The following is a 17,046-nucleotide window of genomic DNA, read 5'->3' on the forward strand; positions in this document are numbered from 1 at the left end:
TGACAAAGTTCCAACTTTTTGCTCAACTTTTATCAAATAAAAAATCCAATAGAGCTACATTTTCTTCAGACACTTCTGGTTTTTGGCATATTCCACAAATCCAAACAAAAAAAGAAAGAAAGAAAAAGAAACGTCAGAATTTCTAAATTACATTCATATCATTGTGCTTTTTAGTATCTGATTTAGATTTCAATTTGGACAACAATACATTGATTAAAGAAATGACTTTTAAAATATCAATAAACAAGAAAAAAATGAATCTGTGTAATCTCAATTTATTACACAGGATTATAGGTGTAAAGTTTATAATAGAATTCATAAGAAACTAGTATCATGATTAGAATAATTTGAACTTTTTAAAATGTTCTTGAATGTTTTCCTTTATGTAAGGTCTTGTTGCTACACATGTCGGTGTATTTTCTGGCTGTTCTATCCAAAGTTTATGCTCAATCCCTTTACTGGCCAATGTTTCTGACAGCTTTACAATACTCTCTTCATCTGTTGCCTGCAAAAAATAGGATGAGATAAAGCCATAGCCATGCAAACATTTAATGATCAGATATTATGTGTAGTTCAATTTTAATGCTATAAAACTTGTCAGAAAGGCAACTGAAAATTTATAATCATTTAAATGAATTCTAGATTCAAAGCATACCATTAACACGTTGGGACCAATCGCCCAAATGGGAAATAATAGTCCGTTTGGGATATAATATCCCAAATGGGCTATAAATTTACAGTGCAAAAATTGAAAATTTTTATTTTGGCAATCAATATCATAAATCCGCATCAAAACACTTAAAAAGGAATAACTTTTGGTAAGAAAGTTTTTCTGCAACCCTAAAGTTTGGAAGATTGATCCCCAAGAAGTTAAGGAACTTCCGAGGGATCAATCTTCTAAACAATGGGCATACAGGAAAACTTGTCAACCAAAAGTTATTCCTTTTTAAGTGTCCTGATGCGGATTTATGATATTTATAGCCAAAATAAAAATTTTCAATTTTTGCACTGTAAATTTATAGCTCATTTGGGATATTATATCCCAAACAGACTATTATATCCCATTTGGGAGATTGGTCCCAACCTGATTAATTGTGGCAAATAATTGGGGGGGGGGGGTTCTGAAAAATCATCTCGTTTATTTTGTAAAGTATGAATTTTGTTTACACATTATCTGGTTGAAAGTTTCAGCAATACTGTATAAAATTAAAAAAAAGACATTTGGGACCTACTTCTAATGTTACTTTATGCATTCGGTCTATATCGTTGAGGTATTTCTTGGTGTCTTCCTTGTCGTAAAACTGATGTATGACAGCAACACAGGCGTGACAAGCCTGTGTAATAAGGGCACCTGTCGGCCATCCGGATTTTAACAGATCCTTCCGGACGACTATATACTGTACCAAGTTTTGAGCCATGTTACAATTTCTCACATTTGTGTTATGATGGGCGCAGCCATTTTGAAAGAAATATCAGAAATGGATAAGACATACGTATACTGTTTCGAAACAAATGTTATGACACCTGAAGTAAAGTTTAAAAGATTTTATTTTTATCAGAAATGCTTAAATAAACTCTTAATAACTCTTTAAAAAATAATTACTTAGCCGTGCGAACTTTTTTTCTTTGGAAATGTCTCCTCGACTCACAACTTGAACAGTTTACCCTTTCTGAGAAATAGTCGACCAATGAAATTTCAGATACGATGACGTTTACATCAAGAACAAAATACACAGTCACAGGAGAATTAGTAAGTAAACACATTTTAATTTTAATCAATTAATACATAAGATCAGTAATAATAAAGAATAAAGATGTCGAAGTTTTAACCAGTTTCTCATTTGAACTGTCGAGATTGTCCATGTTGAATGTTATGTCTCCCTGTGCATGCTGTTCTGAAAATGAAGGCTGATGCGAATATTCTCTGTCCTATTGTATCCAGTAAATATCTTGCTCATTTAATATCTACATAAGGTAAATCATCCGATGCAGTTTTTACATAATGATGTGCTCTTGACATAGCATTATCGCATTTGAAAACTCAGTAAAGAATTTCGCGAAAAAAGTTATTAGCACTTGTCTCTGTTGGTGAAGTTTTAGTTCAAATCAACAAAAAGTACTAGAGTCTGGACAATCAGAGAGCTACAGAGCCACCCATTGAAAAAAGTGTGTATTTGTGCACAAAATGTGCGCTGATTTTCGATTTATTTCTCCATATAACTAAAAATATAACTAACTGTGTGTTCCTTACATATTCCTTTATGTCTTCAACAACGAATCTATACATATAAGTCATATACAAAGTGCCTCGGATTGTATTGCCTTGACACCCAAGATGGTGATATACTGTAAATGTATCTGTATTGTTACATCACAGTAACCCCGTTGGGCTTTGATGTATTTTATTTAGTGTGTACAAAATTTGTCGGAAATTGATTTTTTAACAAGTTAGTGTTGATTTGAATTAGCGCTTTCTGAATGTGTTTTATATGAATATGTATGTAAATAAGACAGTAGACTAGCAATGTACTTGATTAAGCCGAAGATGCTTTCCACAAAAGGTGCTAAATAGAATACACAGCCAAATGTAATACGTTCACATTATATTTGGAAAATTTTCGGAAGTCTCAATTTTAGACCCAGGAGGGCTTTAAACAACAATTTTGACAAATGTTTTATTATGGAAAAAGTGAAAATATATGTTAGGAACACATGGTTTATAATATTTGTTGAAGATAACTTGTATAGAGAAATGAATTGAGAAACATCGCACATTTTTGTAAGCAATAAATATACCTGGTATTTTTATTTTTTCAATGGTAGCTTTCTGGTTTTCCAACTGGCAGTTTTTTCAGACCAGCAAGGTACAAGCCTGCAGCTAAGTCAATTTCATATTGCAAGTGTAGTGGTCAGGAGGGTTCAAATGCCAAGGACCAGAAAACTCGGTAGGGCAACTGACTGGTTATTCAGGGGCCTGGGTTTCAATCCCCATCTGGTCATTTCACATTTTCCTCCTCTTCCTGTGATATGAGCACTGAACGTTGACAGGAGAAAAAGAAGATAACAAACAGTAATACTGACCTCCAGATGAGATCAGGTGCCATGAAGGAGTATATATCCCTTGTAAGTTGTTGATGGGTCATACCTGTGGTGTGCACATTTCTAAATTGAACAGCAAAAAAATCCATAGACAATAAATTGAATCATCACTAAAAAAATTTACATGATAAAATTGGTGAATGTATGACTTACCGGTAACAAAGGTTTTATTTTTAAACAATCAATCATAGAATTTGATAACTTGTGTCCCACCATGATCTGGTGAGTGGTATCAGAAATATATGAAATGTCATACATATTATATGTACCTGTACATGTGTTCAGTTACCATCGGCTAGCTATCACACCCAAATCACACAGTGATTTTATGTAGCTTATATTGCTCTATTTGGAGTGCGTCTTTTTACCACATGGAACCACAAGGATACCACTTTTTTTAAATTTCAGTGATTTATGAAGTTAATACCTGTAATGGTAATACTTGAACATATTACTGTATTGCATAGTTTGAATTTACTAGTTTTAAATACACTGCATGTAATTCTATTATTAAAAAAAAGAATTTTGAAAGAACAGCTTCTCTGATGAGTAATTTGATTCTAGAAGGAACTTGGTGTGAAATCCCACAGCTTACTTTCTTCTTTTTGTAAAAACCAATTCTGACCATAGCCATGTTAACAATGCTCTAGTATTGAATTTTACAATATGAAAGGTTTACAATATGAAAGGGTGACTGATGCTTATGACAGCTATAGCAATCCTGTTAACATTTTTTTATCTGTGTTATCTCAGTGGATAATAATAGACTTTAGTTATTTTCTGTAGATTATTTAGTTTTAATTAATTTGACAGAAATGTTTGTTGAAAATTAAGATGCTTCTAATAAGACTTCTTTGCAAAGGTAAAGAAAATTCTTTTGATCATGATACTTTTTATTATTTTAATTAAATCTCGACAATGTAAACGGAGAAGCTAAAATATACTAGTGTAGCACGTGAATTGACTAACATCAGCAATGATCAGGTACTGACAGGTAGTTGTACTGAAGTAGGAAGTGAAATGGTTGTAATGCCTTATCAGACATGTAACAATGAGCTGATAACAGATGTAAAGAGAGGTAAGAACACTAGTCAACATTGTGTAACATTTGACGGAGTCTAATTAGAAAAAGGATGTAATGATTGAAAGATTTAAAAACAAGAACAATTACATTTAATTTTTTGGTTATTCAAATATGTTTAAGATTTAAAATAGGAAAACTGAAATTTAATGGCCAAAAAAAAAATACAGGAGAATTTTGAAAAATACCCGAACCACCAAGTAACGTTATCTTACCAAAGGAGTTTATATTTTTCTGCCGTTGAATTCTTGTGTTTGGCTAACACTTCTCATAGAGTAATCTGAATCAAGAGTTTGCCAATTTGAACTAAGTCAAAGGTCAAGGTTAAAAAAGATTTTGTGAAAAATTCATGGAAGAGTGATTGTTTAAAGGTTATGTTCTGGTACTTTAGGCTTTGCATTTATTCAATACATTAAAGAATTGATGATCACAGATAATAGGAAGGACTTTTTACAAAAAAATATGTGTAGCAAATTCTTTTCTTTACCTTATATCTTATTAAATTAAATGCACATTTATAAAATGTGTCACTTTTGAGATGGTCACCATCTTAATAATGATTTCTAGCTCATTTTAGCTTGTATTATAATTTGATACAAGATGTCTTAATTCACTTCACAACATGGTAATAGACAGTTTGGCACATGTTTGAAAAATAACTTTTTAACTACATTTGAGCATTGGAAATGGTAAGTGTAGTATGATGTTGGACAGTCCAAGCAATGGTTACAAGCAATAATTATTGATTGCTAAAAATTGGAGCTAGTGGCGAGTAAACAAGAGAAAATGACACAATTCCTCTGAAATCAATAGAGACATCACCATGTGTTTGACCAAGTTCTTGCATCATACTGAAATCTTAATAAATTTTGTGGAACAAAATTGTTCTTCGATCATATCTTGGATCATGAATTGGATTTTGGTTTTTGGTGCTTGAACAATTTGATACCATTATGGATTGTGAGGTATTAACTGTTCTGCAGCTAGCATATTGATGCAGCAAAAATATTTCATGACACAGATGTATAATATTCATGTATGACTTATATAATGTGATATTATACCAAGATCTATTTCATGATGATCAGCTGTGTTAGTTTAATAAATGCACAAAATAAAGAAATCACTGCAGTATAAACAGGTCATTGCATAAAAAGGCTGTTCATGCATTATTGCATTTTAATAAAGTATACATAATTTGCATGATATGATTTATCAAAGGTACAAATCATTTAAATCCCCAGATCACATGTAATTAAGGAGAAAGTTTGTCTGACTTCATGAATTGTAGGTTACACTTTTTTGCAAAATGATACTGTACAGCATGATTTGGTCTAATTAGCATAGTTCGTTTAGCAACAGTTGAATGTACAAGTATCAGGCATAACTGTCACTGGGGAAATCACACATAGCAGATTGATTTTCTTGTCATATAATGCTTATCTGGTGGAGAACTGTGAGGTACAGGCAGTAGTCCATCCTAGTTATCTCTCAAAGTAGCTTCCCAATTACAGCAATAGCTGCTAGTAGCAAAATACACTTTTCCCTTCAGATTTCAGTTCTTTTTAACAAATCTTAGATAAATTTTTGTCCAAACAGAGTTCGTTTCTCCCACCAAACAACATGAACTAATGATAAATGATATATTTCTTTATTGTAAATCAGCTGACATTATTATATATTTATATTTATCTCTGGCTCAAATCTTATACAAACTTCTATGAACATTTTGTTATATTATTTGCAGATTTTGTCCCTCATTAAATGCTGACCACAGTCATTATGGGCTAGGATGTGTACAATGATCTCAAAGTCCACAGACATTTCACGTGTAAAATGGATGTCTGCTACAAACCTGATTATAATAATCATTTTCCTCGCCATTTCTGGTAAGTTTTTTAATTTTGACATTGATTAATCTGAAACCCCAGCATGTCATGCAATTGTGTATTGTTAGATCCTAAATATCCATCACAGTTTCACAAGTAAGGCTTCTTGTCTTTTATGTAGACATTCCTGCAGAACAAAGTAATCTCTGCAGAACCATTGTTGTCTTAAAATCATTATTTTTATTGCATACTTAAAGAAATTATCAGGAAATAGGCACAGAATTGTGCATTAAAATTCCCTCAAACTGTGATTGAAATGCTTTGATCATCACTAACATATTTCCATATTAATACATTTATATAAAGACTACTTAAAATATTGTACTTAGAGTACATAAAGAAATGAACATGATGAAGTAGATGGATGCCCTCTGTGTGTATTTTTTAAGAAGTTCTGCGTAATCGTGTCATTACGGATCATTTATTAATGATCTATCAGTCTCTAATGCAGTAAATTTAAGTAGTTAGAGGCCTGGTGTTATTGATTTCTGAGCCAGCGTTAAGTGGTGGTCAGCACAAGACCTTGGGTCTCTGGACACTAGGATGTATTAGGTCAATTGTTAATGACATGGTCTAGAACAATACAACATGCTTTGATCTAATAATAATGTGTCAACCTATAAATGGCTGAGACTCTAATAGTACACTGTATATATATCCTAGAAATTCCCAATTCCTCTTATAATGCCTGATATTATTTCTTTAATCAGGGCCCAATGTCATAATACATGTATTCCTTTATCTAGGCAAAGAGTGAAATCTTTGTAAAAAACACCTTTTTTAATAAACCTTTACCTATTCTTTTGTGGAGGGCTGGGATAAGGTGTGTTAATGTCTTTCTTTCTGTTCACAGTTATATGTATCTATGTCAGAATCGTGGTGGTATTGATCTGAATCATTGTCAGGTTTGTCAACTTCGACAGTTTGTCACACATTGGGATAAAGCATTAAAGAGAGCCTGAATTTGTGTGATTTGATATAGTATGATTTGTTTTCCTAAAAATTTCTTGATTATCCTCTGACAATGGACTTGGTGAGGACATAGTAACGTGCTTGCTTGTGTGTTATATACATAGTTTGTTCTCGTGCAAAACAGAAATTACGTATTTGCATCGATTGGGATTGACATCAAATGCTGTCTTGATTCATAGATATGTTCTTTGTGAGGGGATTCTCTTCTTTGCCATGCCCTAGCTTTTAGTGTTTCTCAAGAAGACATTAAATTCTTATTGTACGATTGATTAGCTGTACTATACAGCCAGTTTTATTGTTAGTGGACCAAAAGCTAGAATCAGATGGTGAATTTATAATTATGAAACAATTTGGATGTCCTCTCAAAACTGTCAATGAATACATAAAAAATGTAGAATATGTTTCCTTCCAGAAATTAATAATAGTAATTGATTTGTCTCGCTGATTCTTAACCCCTTTTGTCTGATTCAAGGCTTATACTTATTAAAAATCCCCATAATAGGCTGAAACTGCTTGAACCATAAAGAGAAACCAGTTTTTATGAGCAACTCAACAAACACAAAAAAGCACCCACAATGCCAGATTGATGTGCAATTAAGAGAGATTGCGTATTGGATTTTTATGAATTATTGCGATTGCGAATTAATTTGGAGAGCTTAATGGGTAGAACATTGATTACAGATAAATGACTGTCTACTTCCTGATAGAGGCAGGAAGATTTTTAGCTCACCTTAACAAATTTGTTGGAGATATGTTCTCTTGGCATATGCTTAAGTGTAAGCATCCAAGGTTAAAATTTTGGAGCAGAACAACTTCTTTTCTAGTACATTGTACTTCTATGCCCTTTATTCAATATTGATCCGAAATGCATGGATGATGTTTCCCTGTACCACTTCAGGTTTCAGATTCTGCCGTTTTAGTTTAAAAATGATCTGGTCAACATTTTTGGGGGGGGGGGGATGGGGGTTGAGCCAGTTAAATATACAGTTATGTATAAGGCCAATCCACATTTGCCAAATATGAGAGAATGAACTTGGAAACAATAATACTTCATTTAGGTGTTAGATCATGCAATGTTAGACCAAAAAAGAAAAGTACATATCTTTTCATGTGCCATTCAACAGAGCATTTATATCCAGTGGACATAAGTCATCTGATATATATAAGGCACAATGGACTAAAAGTTTATTGTGATGTTGAAATTTCATTACATTGAATGAAAACATGCACTTGTTATTTCATGGGATCATATAGAATAAAAGCGTCATGCAGAACTTTAGAATTACCTTCAGGTGAAAGGAATGAAAAATAAGATTTCTGTGTGAAGCAAACCATTCAAGTGTTGAACGATGTACTTGATGAGCTTGATAGAAATCAGAGGGAGTTTCTGGTTTGTGAGGCTTTTTACAGGGATTATTTACAGGGTCTATGGTGGTGATCAGATTAACACCAAGCCTAGGGTATCTCAGTCGTTTTGTGTGAACAGTCGATGGCTGCCATCTGGTGTCTCCTAGCCTGCATCTAACCCTGATCAGGGACTTGTGACTGAAAGCTGACAAAAGCTTATGTTTAGTATTTGTCATGTCAATATGGATTAATTATTTTAGTTCTTATTGATCTATCATAATGATATTGTACTTCAGCTGTTCACTGTGTAATTGTTATGTTAAATTTGTAAATCATTAACTGGTTTTATAATACTTGAAATATTAATTTAATTTAAAAAGTCAATTAATATTAAAAGTTAGTTTCATGTAAATGAAAAATTCAAATTATCACTTTTGATGGATAATATAATACATATACACTTTAACAGTGTTAACATAAATCTTCCCATGTTGGATATTTTTTGACACCCCCCCCCCACCCCCACCCACCCCTGGATATGGTGGAAATAAAAAAGGGTTTGTCATTAAAGAATCTGTTCAAGATATATAATCAAATTTTATACACTGTTGCATATGAGTGAGAGCTATTTTAGTATTTTACAGTGGTATGGCTGTCTGGCCTTTACCCTCTCTGTGACCTTGAACTCACAGTTTTTTGCCTCCCCCCAATTCTCTTCAAAGAAGGTAGAGCATATTGCTCTGCTGCTGTCTATAGGTCTGTCTGTTGGTCTATAAAGTTTCTGTGCATTTTCTTTGCAGAGCACTAAAGCCTAAAAAAAAAAAACGTTTGTTTCCTGTAACACGACCGACCCATTCAAATTATCCCCGGGTGGATTTTTTTTTTCTGACAAATGGCAAAACTTCGTTTGATCAATCAGCTGATTCCATTTATTAAATAAAAAAAAATAGCTTGTAGCTTAATTTGAGACATAAAATATGTCAACTTAGTGTACATTTACCTTAAATATAAAGAGTAATCATTATTGGAACAACAGTTTCCCCCTACAACTTTCTGAAGTTCGTTTTCTGCCGCTTGGCAGCCATTTTGGATGCCATATTAGGTGTCCACTGTAAATATAACACCTGGTATTTTCGGTCCGGGGATGTTTGACAATTCATAAGCAAAAAAAAAAAAAAAAAAAAAAAAAAAGAATTTCCGACCTACCGACCCTTGATTTTTTGGGAATGTTACAGGAAACAAACTTATTTTTTTTTAAGCCTAAAATGAAATTTGGTGTACAGATTTATCATAAGAATATCTAGGTCAAGTTCTGTTTTGGGTATGATGGAGCAATTTTTGACAGAGTCACGCCCCTTGAACTCGGAAAATTCCAATTATTTGCAGTTTCTGTTTACTTTCTTCACATGTATGTCCGGAGGGGGGGGGGGGGCATAAGTGTTTCACAAACATCTTTTGTTCTTATTTTGTGTTAAGCTAAGTTTCAGACTGATTATAGTAGATATTTTCTACGCACCTGAGTCATTCAGATGAAATATTGGTCTGTGTTTGTTCTTCACTGTCCTCCATGCTTTTTGGCCAAATAAATTACGGTAATGCAATTTTTAAGAAATGTCCACATCAATCACGGATATTGACCTCCATAATTTAAAATGAAAAACCATAATTTAAAATGAAAAATATTAGTTTATCACTTTATGTGTTTTACAAACATGTTTGATATTCATTTTAGAATCATTTGGTGCAGACATTTGTGGAAAAGAAGTTAAACCCAGTTTTCTTAAGAGTCGGATTCACAAAAGTTCTCTCCCAAAAGGAGGGGCTGCAGCAGGGAAGTATGTCAAGGATGCCAAATCGACCAATCGCTGGCTTTGTGTCGTGAACTGTTGTCAGGACCCAGATAATTGTGACTCGGCTTTATTTCATGGTAATACGTGCTACCTCATTAAATGTAATGTGACTTACGCTGGAGGGTGTGAAGCTGTTCCTAAGACTGATGCCAAATATAACGATACGTTCTACATCAACGTCAGGGATGTAGGTAGGTTGTATTTATAATGGTACAATATATATATACTATTTACTCTTTACAACTTACTGAACTGTTATGCAACATACACTTAATGTTAACATCATAGAAAGAGAAATTTACCTTTTCCCTGCAAGCACCTTTTAGCGTGGTACACGTTTCTCTAAAATTTAGCATAAATAATGTTATGACGTTAAATTTTGATACAAAAATAACTTTTCTTATTTTATGAGATTTTTTCAAGTATAAAGTAGAAGAACATTGACATTAAATTTAAAATTAAATTAACATTTTAAGGTGCGTGAAAATGCGTGATTGCGGGAAACGGTATATGCGTGATTTCGCGTTAGAAATGGGAAATGGTTTATGCGTTAAAATGCATGACTGCGGGGAAGGGGGTTAATAATGTAAGTGATATAAATATAAATGTTTATAACAGCAACTTGATCCGAAGAGCTTTGTCACGTCAAGATGACAGGTGTGGATCACCAGATCGAACGAAACGTGAAGCATCTAGTTTGATCTGATGATCCGCGCATGTCAACGAGGCGTGATATGGCTCTTTGGATCAAGTTACTGTTAAAATGATAAATTTATTAAATACCCCTCTACAATTAGCAAAAGTAATGAAATCAAAACTTATGGGGCCAATGATATACCTTTGATAAATCAAAACATTTTTTTCGAGGAACTTTAATTTTGATCCGCAAAAAAGTCAATAAAACAATGTAAACAACAATAACCTGTTAGCTACGGTCACAAAGCTGTGGTGTATTCAGCCAGGTCAGAATGTAACAGTTGTTGAACAATTTAACCATCACACTTCAATATTTGTCATTTAAATCAATAAGTTTTATTTATTGATTTTGGAAACCCCTCAACCCCACAAACTATTTCAGGTATTGTAGCCAATTCATAGAATCATTGCCAAGATTAAGAAAAAGTGTGGTGATCTGGAAACTCCGAAAGTCGGATCACATCACCACATGATCTCATAAATTCAACAGTAAAATTGAGTGAACACACTTTGGAATATAATAAATAATTTTATTGTGAATGTTTTTATTTTAGCAAAAACAACAAAATAGCTATTGTGCAGTTGACATCTCTGTACAATTCATTTTTTTCCCCAATATCCAAAAAACTAGATTCATAAGTGCAGTGTAGGTCCTAAAATATACAATGGATAATATCATTTAAACAGTGTATTGCATTTAGTTTATGAAATAAATAGATTTTTTTCATTTTTACCGGGGGTATTTATGGTCTGTCTTGATAAATAAGATAATGACATTTTGCTAATTCTGCAGTAGAGATTCTATAATCTTGCTTGCAAATACAAACTATCATTAGGTTAAATTTTGACTTACGTCTTTTATACGTATTGTTAAGCAATTTATTTAACACCAAATTGTCTATGGACTTCAAGTCAGAAGTGGATAAATTATCATTTGTTAATTTATTGTAATTTTTTTCAGTGTATCAACAGTGTGACCTGTTGAATAACAATGGGTGTAAGGAGGGGGAGGAGTGTAGATTTATCTCGGAGGGCGGTGTCACACAGTGTGTCTGTAAATCAGGATATATACAGGATCAGCTAGGGAACTGTGTGGGTATGTCAACATTGTCTAGAATAATTCATCATGTAGTCTCGCTGATAAAGATTGTAGTAAATTGAAATACATGTAAATGTTTGTACTTATACATTGCTTTCAAACAAAAAAAAATTATTGTTCATTTGGAATTTTTTAGCTCTACTGGTCAGAGACCAGAAGAGCTTATGCGATAGTAATGCGTCCGTCATCCGTCCGTCTGTCTGTCTGTCTGTCTGTCTGTCTGTAAACAATTTTTCAAAATGCTACTCCTCCTACAGTTTTGGTTCGATTTCAATATAACTTGGCACACAAGTAGACTACACTAAGGTTCATAATTCTGTGCATCGGTTTTTGATTTCGATGAATGGTGTTGCCATGGTTACTAAAAATAGAAATTTCTGTGAAATTCTTTCAAAATGCTACTCCTCCTACAGTTTTGGTCTGATTTCAATATAACTTGGCACACAAGTAGACTACACTAAGATACATAATTCTGTGCATTGGTTTTTGATTTCGATGAACGGTGTTGCCGTGGTTACTAAAAATAGAAATTTCTGTGAAAGTCTTTCAAAATGCTACTCCTCCTACAATTTTGATCTGATTTTAATATAACTTAACACACAAGTAGACTACACTAAGATACATAATTCTATGCATCGGTTTTTGCTTTCGATGAACGGTGTTGCCATGGTTACTAAAAATAGAAATTTCTGTGAAATTCTTTTAAAATGCTACTCCTCCTACAGTTTTGATCCGATTTCAGTATAACTTGGCACACAAGTAGACTACACTAAGGTACATAATTCTATGCATCGTTTTTTGATTTTGATGAATGGTGTTGCCATGGTTACTAAAAATATAAATTTCTGTGAAATTCTTTCAAAATGCTACTCCTCCTACAGTTTTGGTTCGATTTCAATATAACTTGGCACACAAGTAGACTACTAAGATACATAATTCTGTGCATTGGTTTTTGATTTCGATGAACGATGTTGCCGTGGTTACTAAAAATAGAAATTTCTGTGAAATTCTTTCAAAATGCTACTCCTCCTACAACTTTGGTCTGATTTTAATATAACCTTGCACACAAGTAGACTACACTAAGATACATAATTCTGTGCATTGGTTTTTGATTTCGATGAACGGTGTTGTCAGGGTTACTAAAAATAGAAATTTCTGTGAAATTCTTTCAAAATGCTACTCCTCCTACAGTTTTTGTCCGATTTCAATATAACTTGGCACACAAGTAGACTACACTAAGATACATAACTCTTTGCATTGGTTTTTGATTTTGATGAACAGTGTTGCCATGGTTACTAAAAATAGAAAATTCTGTGAAATTCTTTCAAAATGCTACTTCTCCTACAGTTTTGGTTCGATTTCAATATAACTTGGCACACAAGTAGACTATACTAAGATACATAATTCTGTGCATAGGTTTTTATTTTGATGAGTGGCAGGGATCTTTTTTTTTTTACTTATTGCTGTTTTAAAGTCTCAAGTCCCAACTGCTACTTTTCTCTTCCTTTGTTTTAAGTATAAACCAGTAGAGCTACAGTCTCGACAGAGACTTCTGGTTTATTATCTCAATAATGCTGTATATTTTTACTCTAGTCAGATGAAAAGTTGCAGCAAAATAAATGTAGTATTTCATGTATAAGAATAAGAATATTGTGTGATGGTATTCTGTGTAGCCCTGTTGTCTTCCCCTGTGGATGACTCCTCACTTACTGACGTGGAGTGTGAGTTTCCTCTAGACAACACATGTCCTCACCAGAATGAGGAGTGTTACCTGCCCCTCCACACACACAGAAGGGTGGGCACCTGTAGGTGTAAGAAGGGGTACCACAGGGATAGCAGTAAAGCATGTGTGGCCACCGAAACTAAAGGTACAGTATAACATGGCTATAGCAAATGACAAGGGAAGGTGATATTGCTTTCTTATATCCTAATATATAGTTAGTTAGTTAATACACACCTGATGAGATCAACATGGTGAAATAAGACCTGAGACCAGGTCCATATGGTGACCTGGCCTGGGTAGCGCAGCCAAGTTCAGGTCAGCAAGTGAGCCAGGTCAACGACCCTTATTTCACCATTTGGAGCTCATAAGGGGTAATCAATTGAGTTATTAAACTGATATAAGTATTTTATGAAGGTATAATCAATTTCTTTTTTAAGCCTTAGATATGATGACCATTCACTAATATAGACATTAACTGGGTTAGGATTTTAAAACAGTGAAGGAAAAAAGATTTTCTTTTCAAAAGGTTATTTATGATATTATCCTTTTATTACAGCTACAACCAGTCCCACCACACTAACCACTACTACCACCAAGACGGACATTGAGAAGTCAGTCAAAGTGTGTGAGTATGGTTTGAATTCCTGTGGGGAGCATCAGGAATGTTACCTCCCCAAGAACTCCATGAAGAGGTCCGGAATCTGTGTCTGTGTCCAGGGCTACTACATGGGAACGGATAACATCTGTGTTCTTAGCACCAGTACCACAGTGGTAAGTTATAGAAATGTCCAGGGCTACTACATGGGAACAGATAACATCTGTGTTCTTAGCACCAGTACCACAGTGGTAAGTTAAAGAAATAAAGGTGGTTACCACAGTGGTAAGTCAAAGAAATAATGCTGGTTACCACTGCAATAAAGTAAAGAAATAGTGGTGGTTATCACAGTGGTAAGTTAAAGAAATAAAGGTGGTTACCACAGTGGTAAGTTATAGAAATGTCCAGGGCTACTACATGGGAACAGATAACATCTGTGTTCTTAGCACCAGTACCACAGAGGTAAGTTAAAGAAATAAAGATGGTAACCACAGCAGTAAGTTAAAAAATAATGGTGGTAACCAGAAATGGTGGTTACCACAGTGTTACACCAAAGATATCATGGTCTTAGCCAAAGTGATAACATTTAAGAAATAATGGTGGTAACAATCACAAAGGAAAGTTTCCTGCTTGGAGTGAAAGTTTTACAGTCACACTACTGTATGGTTGTAGGTTGGATTCATTGTTTAAAAAAATCTGATTTTAGATAGAAAGATCTCATGTTGGCTTGTCATTACTTGTTAGAAAAATAAAATTTAAAGTAGGCTGTTCAAAATGCTTTTTCTTATCCTCATCTCTTTAAATGTAGGCCAAATGCACTGACTAAAGCTCAACTTTTTTGTATCCTCAAATGGAATAACTGTACCAGTTTGATCATTATTTTGCTTACAATTTTTTTTGGGAGTTAACCTTTTAAAATAGCTTATTACCGTAGTTTTGAAGAATAGAAATCTTTTTGGTGATATTAATAATGGGGATTATAAAAAGATAGGAAAACTAAAAGTCTTGTTTTCCATTTTGTAGTAGTAAAAGTCCTAAAGTTTTTTTTTAAATAAATTTCATTATTATTTTCAGATTCCAAGTACAACCACTAAGATGGTCAGTACCACACCAAAAGGTTAGTAGTATCTAAGTACTGTATTCACCAGTATTCACCTATTCCCTTTGCAGTATAATGATATTTTACATGTACCTTAGTACCTAAATACTGCATATACCTATTCTCTTTAATGTTAAACAATACTAAACAAAAAGTACCTAGTACTTTAATTTATCTGTTTCGTTCTCTGTAATAGAAAACCATACACTGTACTGTAAAACCTAAGTATTCACCTGCTCTCTGTATTTGCCTGTCTTATTTACTGTAGATTCCTTATTTTCTGCAGGTACTTGTTAACGTGAAATGGCTCTTTAACGTCAAATTGTGAGAATATTTATTTGTGATTGGACTGTAAATCAAGAGAATTTACATGGATTTGATCACTTTAAAAATAAAAGTGGGTAATTTTATTTCGTGAAATTACACGATAATGAATTTTAATAAGGAATTTACAGTACTGTTGAACAATACTTCACTATAGTACCAAAGTATTGCATTTACTTGTTCTGTTTACTGTCAATTAATATTAAGCTGTGGTACCTATAGAGGCTTATACTGCAATCACTTAATTTTCTAAAAACCCTGCATTTGCCTGACCTCTACTATCTACTTGACACAATTCCTAAATATTTCCTTACTCTCAAAAAAATCAAGGGGACTCTCTTATTATACCCCCCGCAAACAAAGTTTGGGGGGGTATATAGGAATCACCTTGTCCGTCTGTCCATCTAGCTGTCTGTCCGGCTGTCCGTCTGTCTGTGCAATCGATATCTTTCTTACAGAGGGACATAAGAATCTACTACTCCACACAAAGATTGCCCATGACCTAAGGGTGTGTCATGACCTTGACCCAAGGTCATTTGGGGAACTTCAAGGTCACTGGAAGAAAAATTTCATAATTTGTGTCCGGTCCATATCTTTCTTATAAATAAACTTGGTAGGTTTTCATTTCACACAAAGATTGCCTATGACCCAAGGGTGTGTCATGACCTTGACCCAAGTTCATTTGGGGAAGTTCAAGGTCACTGGAAGAAAAATTTCATAATTCGTGTCCGGTCCATATCTTTCTTATGGATAAACTTGGTAGGTTCTCATTTCACACAAAGATAGCTCATGACCCAAGGGTGTGTCATGACCTTGACCCAAGGTCATTTAGGGAACTTCAAGGTCACTGGAAGAAAAATTTAATAATTCATGTTTGGTCCATATCTTTCTTATGGATAAACTTGGTAGGTTGTCATTTCACACAAACATTGCCCATGACCTAAGGGTGTGTCATGACCTTGACTAAAGGTCATTTGGGGAACTTCAAGGTCACTGGAAGAAAAATTTCATAATTCATATTTGGTCCATATCTTTCTTATTGATAAACTTGGTAGGTTGTCATTTCACACAAACATTGCCCATGACCTAAGGGTGTTTCATGACCTTGACCCAAGGTCATTTAGGGAAGTTTAAGGTCACTGGAAGGAAGAATTTGTAATTCTTGTCCTGTCGATATCTTTCTTATGGATAAACTTGGTGGTTGTCAATTCACACAAAGATTGCCCATGACCCAAGGGTGTGTCGTTACCCTGACCCAAGGTCATTTGGGGA

At 33.9% G+C, this 17,046-nt stretch overlaps 2 protein-coding genes across 3 annotated transcripts in view; one reads left to right on the forward strand and one right to left on the reverse strand.

Moving 5' to 3' along the window:
• Positions 1-259: 259 nt before the first annotated feature.
• LOC134235126 (putative peptidyl-tRNA hydrolase PTRHD1) lies at positions 260-1,475 on the reverse strand. The gene is made up of 2 exons (XM_062717235.1): positions 1,233-1,475; positions 260-505 (listed from the first exon to the last, which is right to left on the reverse strand). Exons 1-2 carry the CDS (start codon positions 1,416-1,418, stop codon positions 338-340), a joined length of 354 nt encoding a protein of 117 aa, XP_062573219.1. The 5' UTR covers positions 1,419-1,475; the 3' UTR covers positions 260-337.
• A 196-nt stretch (positions 1,476-1,671) lies between these two features.
• LOC134235099 (dyslexia-associated protein KIAA0319-like protein) overlaps positions 1,672-17,046 on the forward strand; it is a 29,474-nt gene continuing 14,099 nt past the window's right edge. The window contains exons 1-7 of one of the 2 annotated variants that reach the window (XM_062717187.1): positions 1,672-1,750; positions 5,928-6,069; positions 10,121-10,429; positions 11,896-12,030; positions 13,707-13,901; positions 14,313-14,527; positions 15,426-15,468. In XM_062717187.1, the coding sequence (XP_062573171.1) occupies positions 5,973-6,069; positions 10,121-10,429; positions 11,896-12,030; positions 13,707-13,901; positions 14,313-14,527; positions 15,426-15,468 (994 nt within the window). In that variant the 5' untranslated portion in view covers positions 1,672-1,750; positions 5,928-5,972. Of the gene's footprint in view, positions 1,751-5,927; positions 6,070-10,120; positions 10,430-11,895; positions 12,031-13,706; positions 13,902-14,312; positions 14,528-14,758; positions 14,814-15,425; positions 15,469-17,046 lie in introns of those variants that run through there. The other variant, XM_062717188.1, reaches the window with a different exon arrangement.

The sequence above is a fragment of the Saccostrea cucullata genome, unplaced genomic scaffold, assembly GCF_032062105.1.
Source record: "Saccostrea cucullata isolate Sc308-1 unplaced genomic scaffold, CSIRO_AGI_Scuc_v1 ctg1201, whole genome shotgun sequence".
In the NCBI taxonomy this organism is placed as follows: domain Eukaryota; kingdom Metazoa; phylum Mollusca; class Bivalvia; order Ostreida; family Ostreidae; genus Saccostrea; species Saccostrea cuccullata.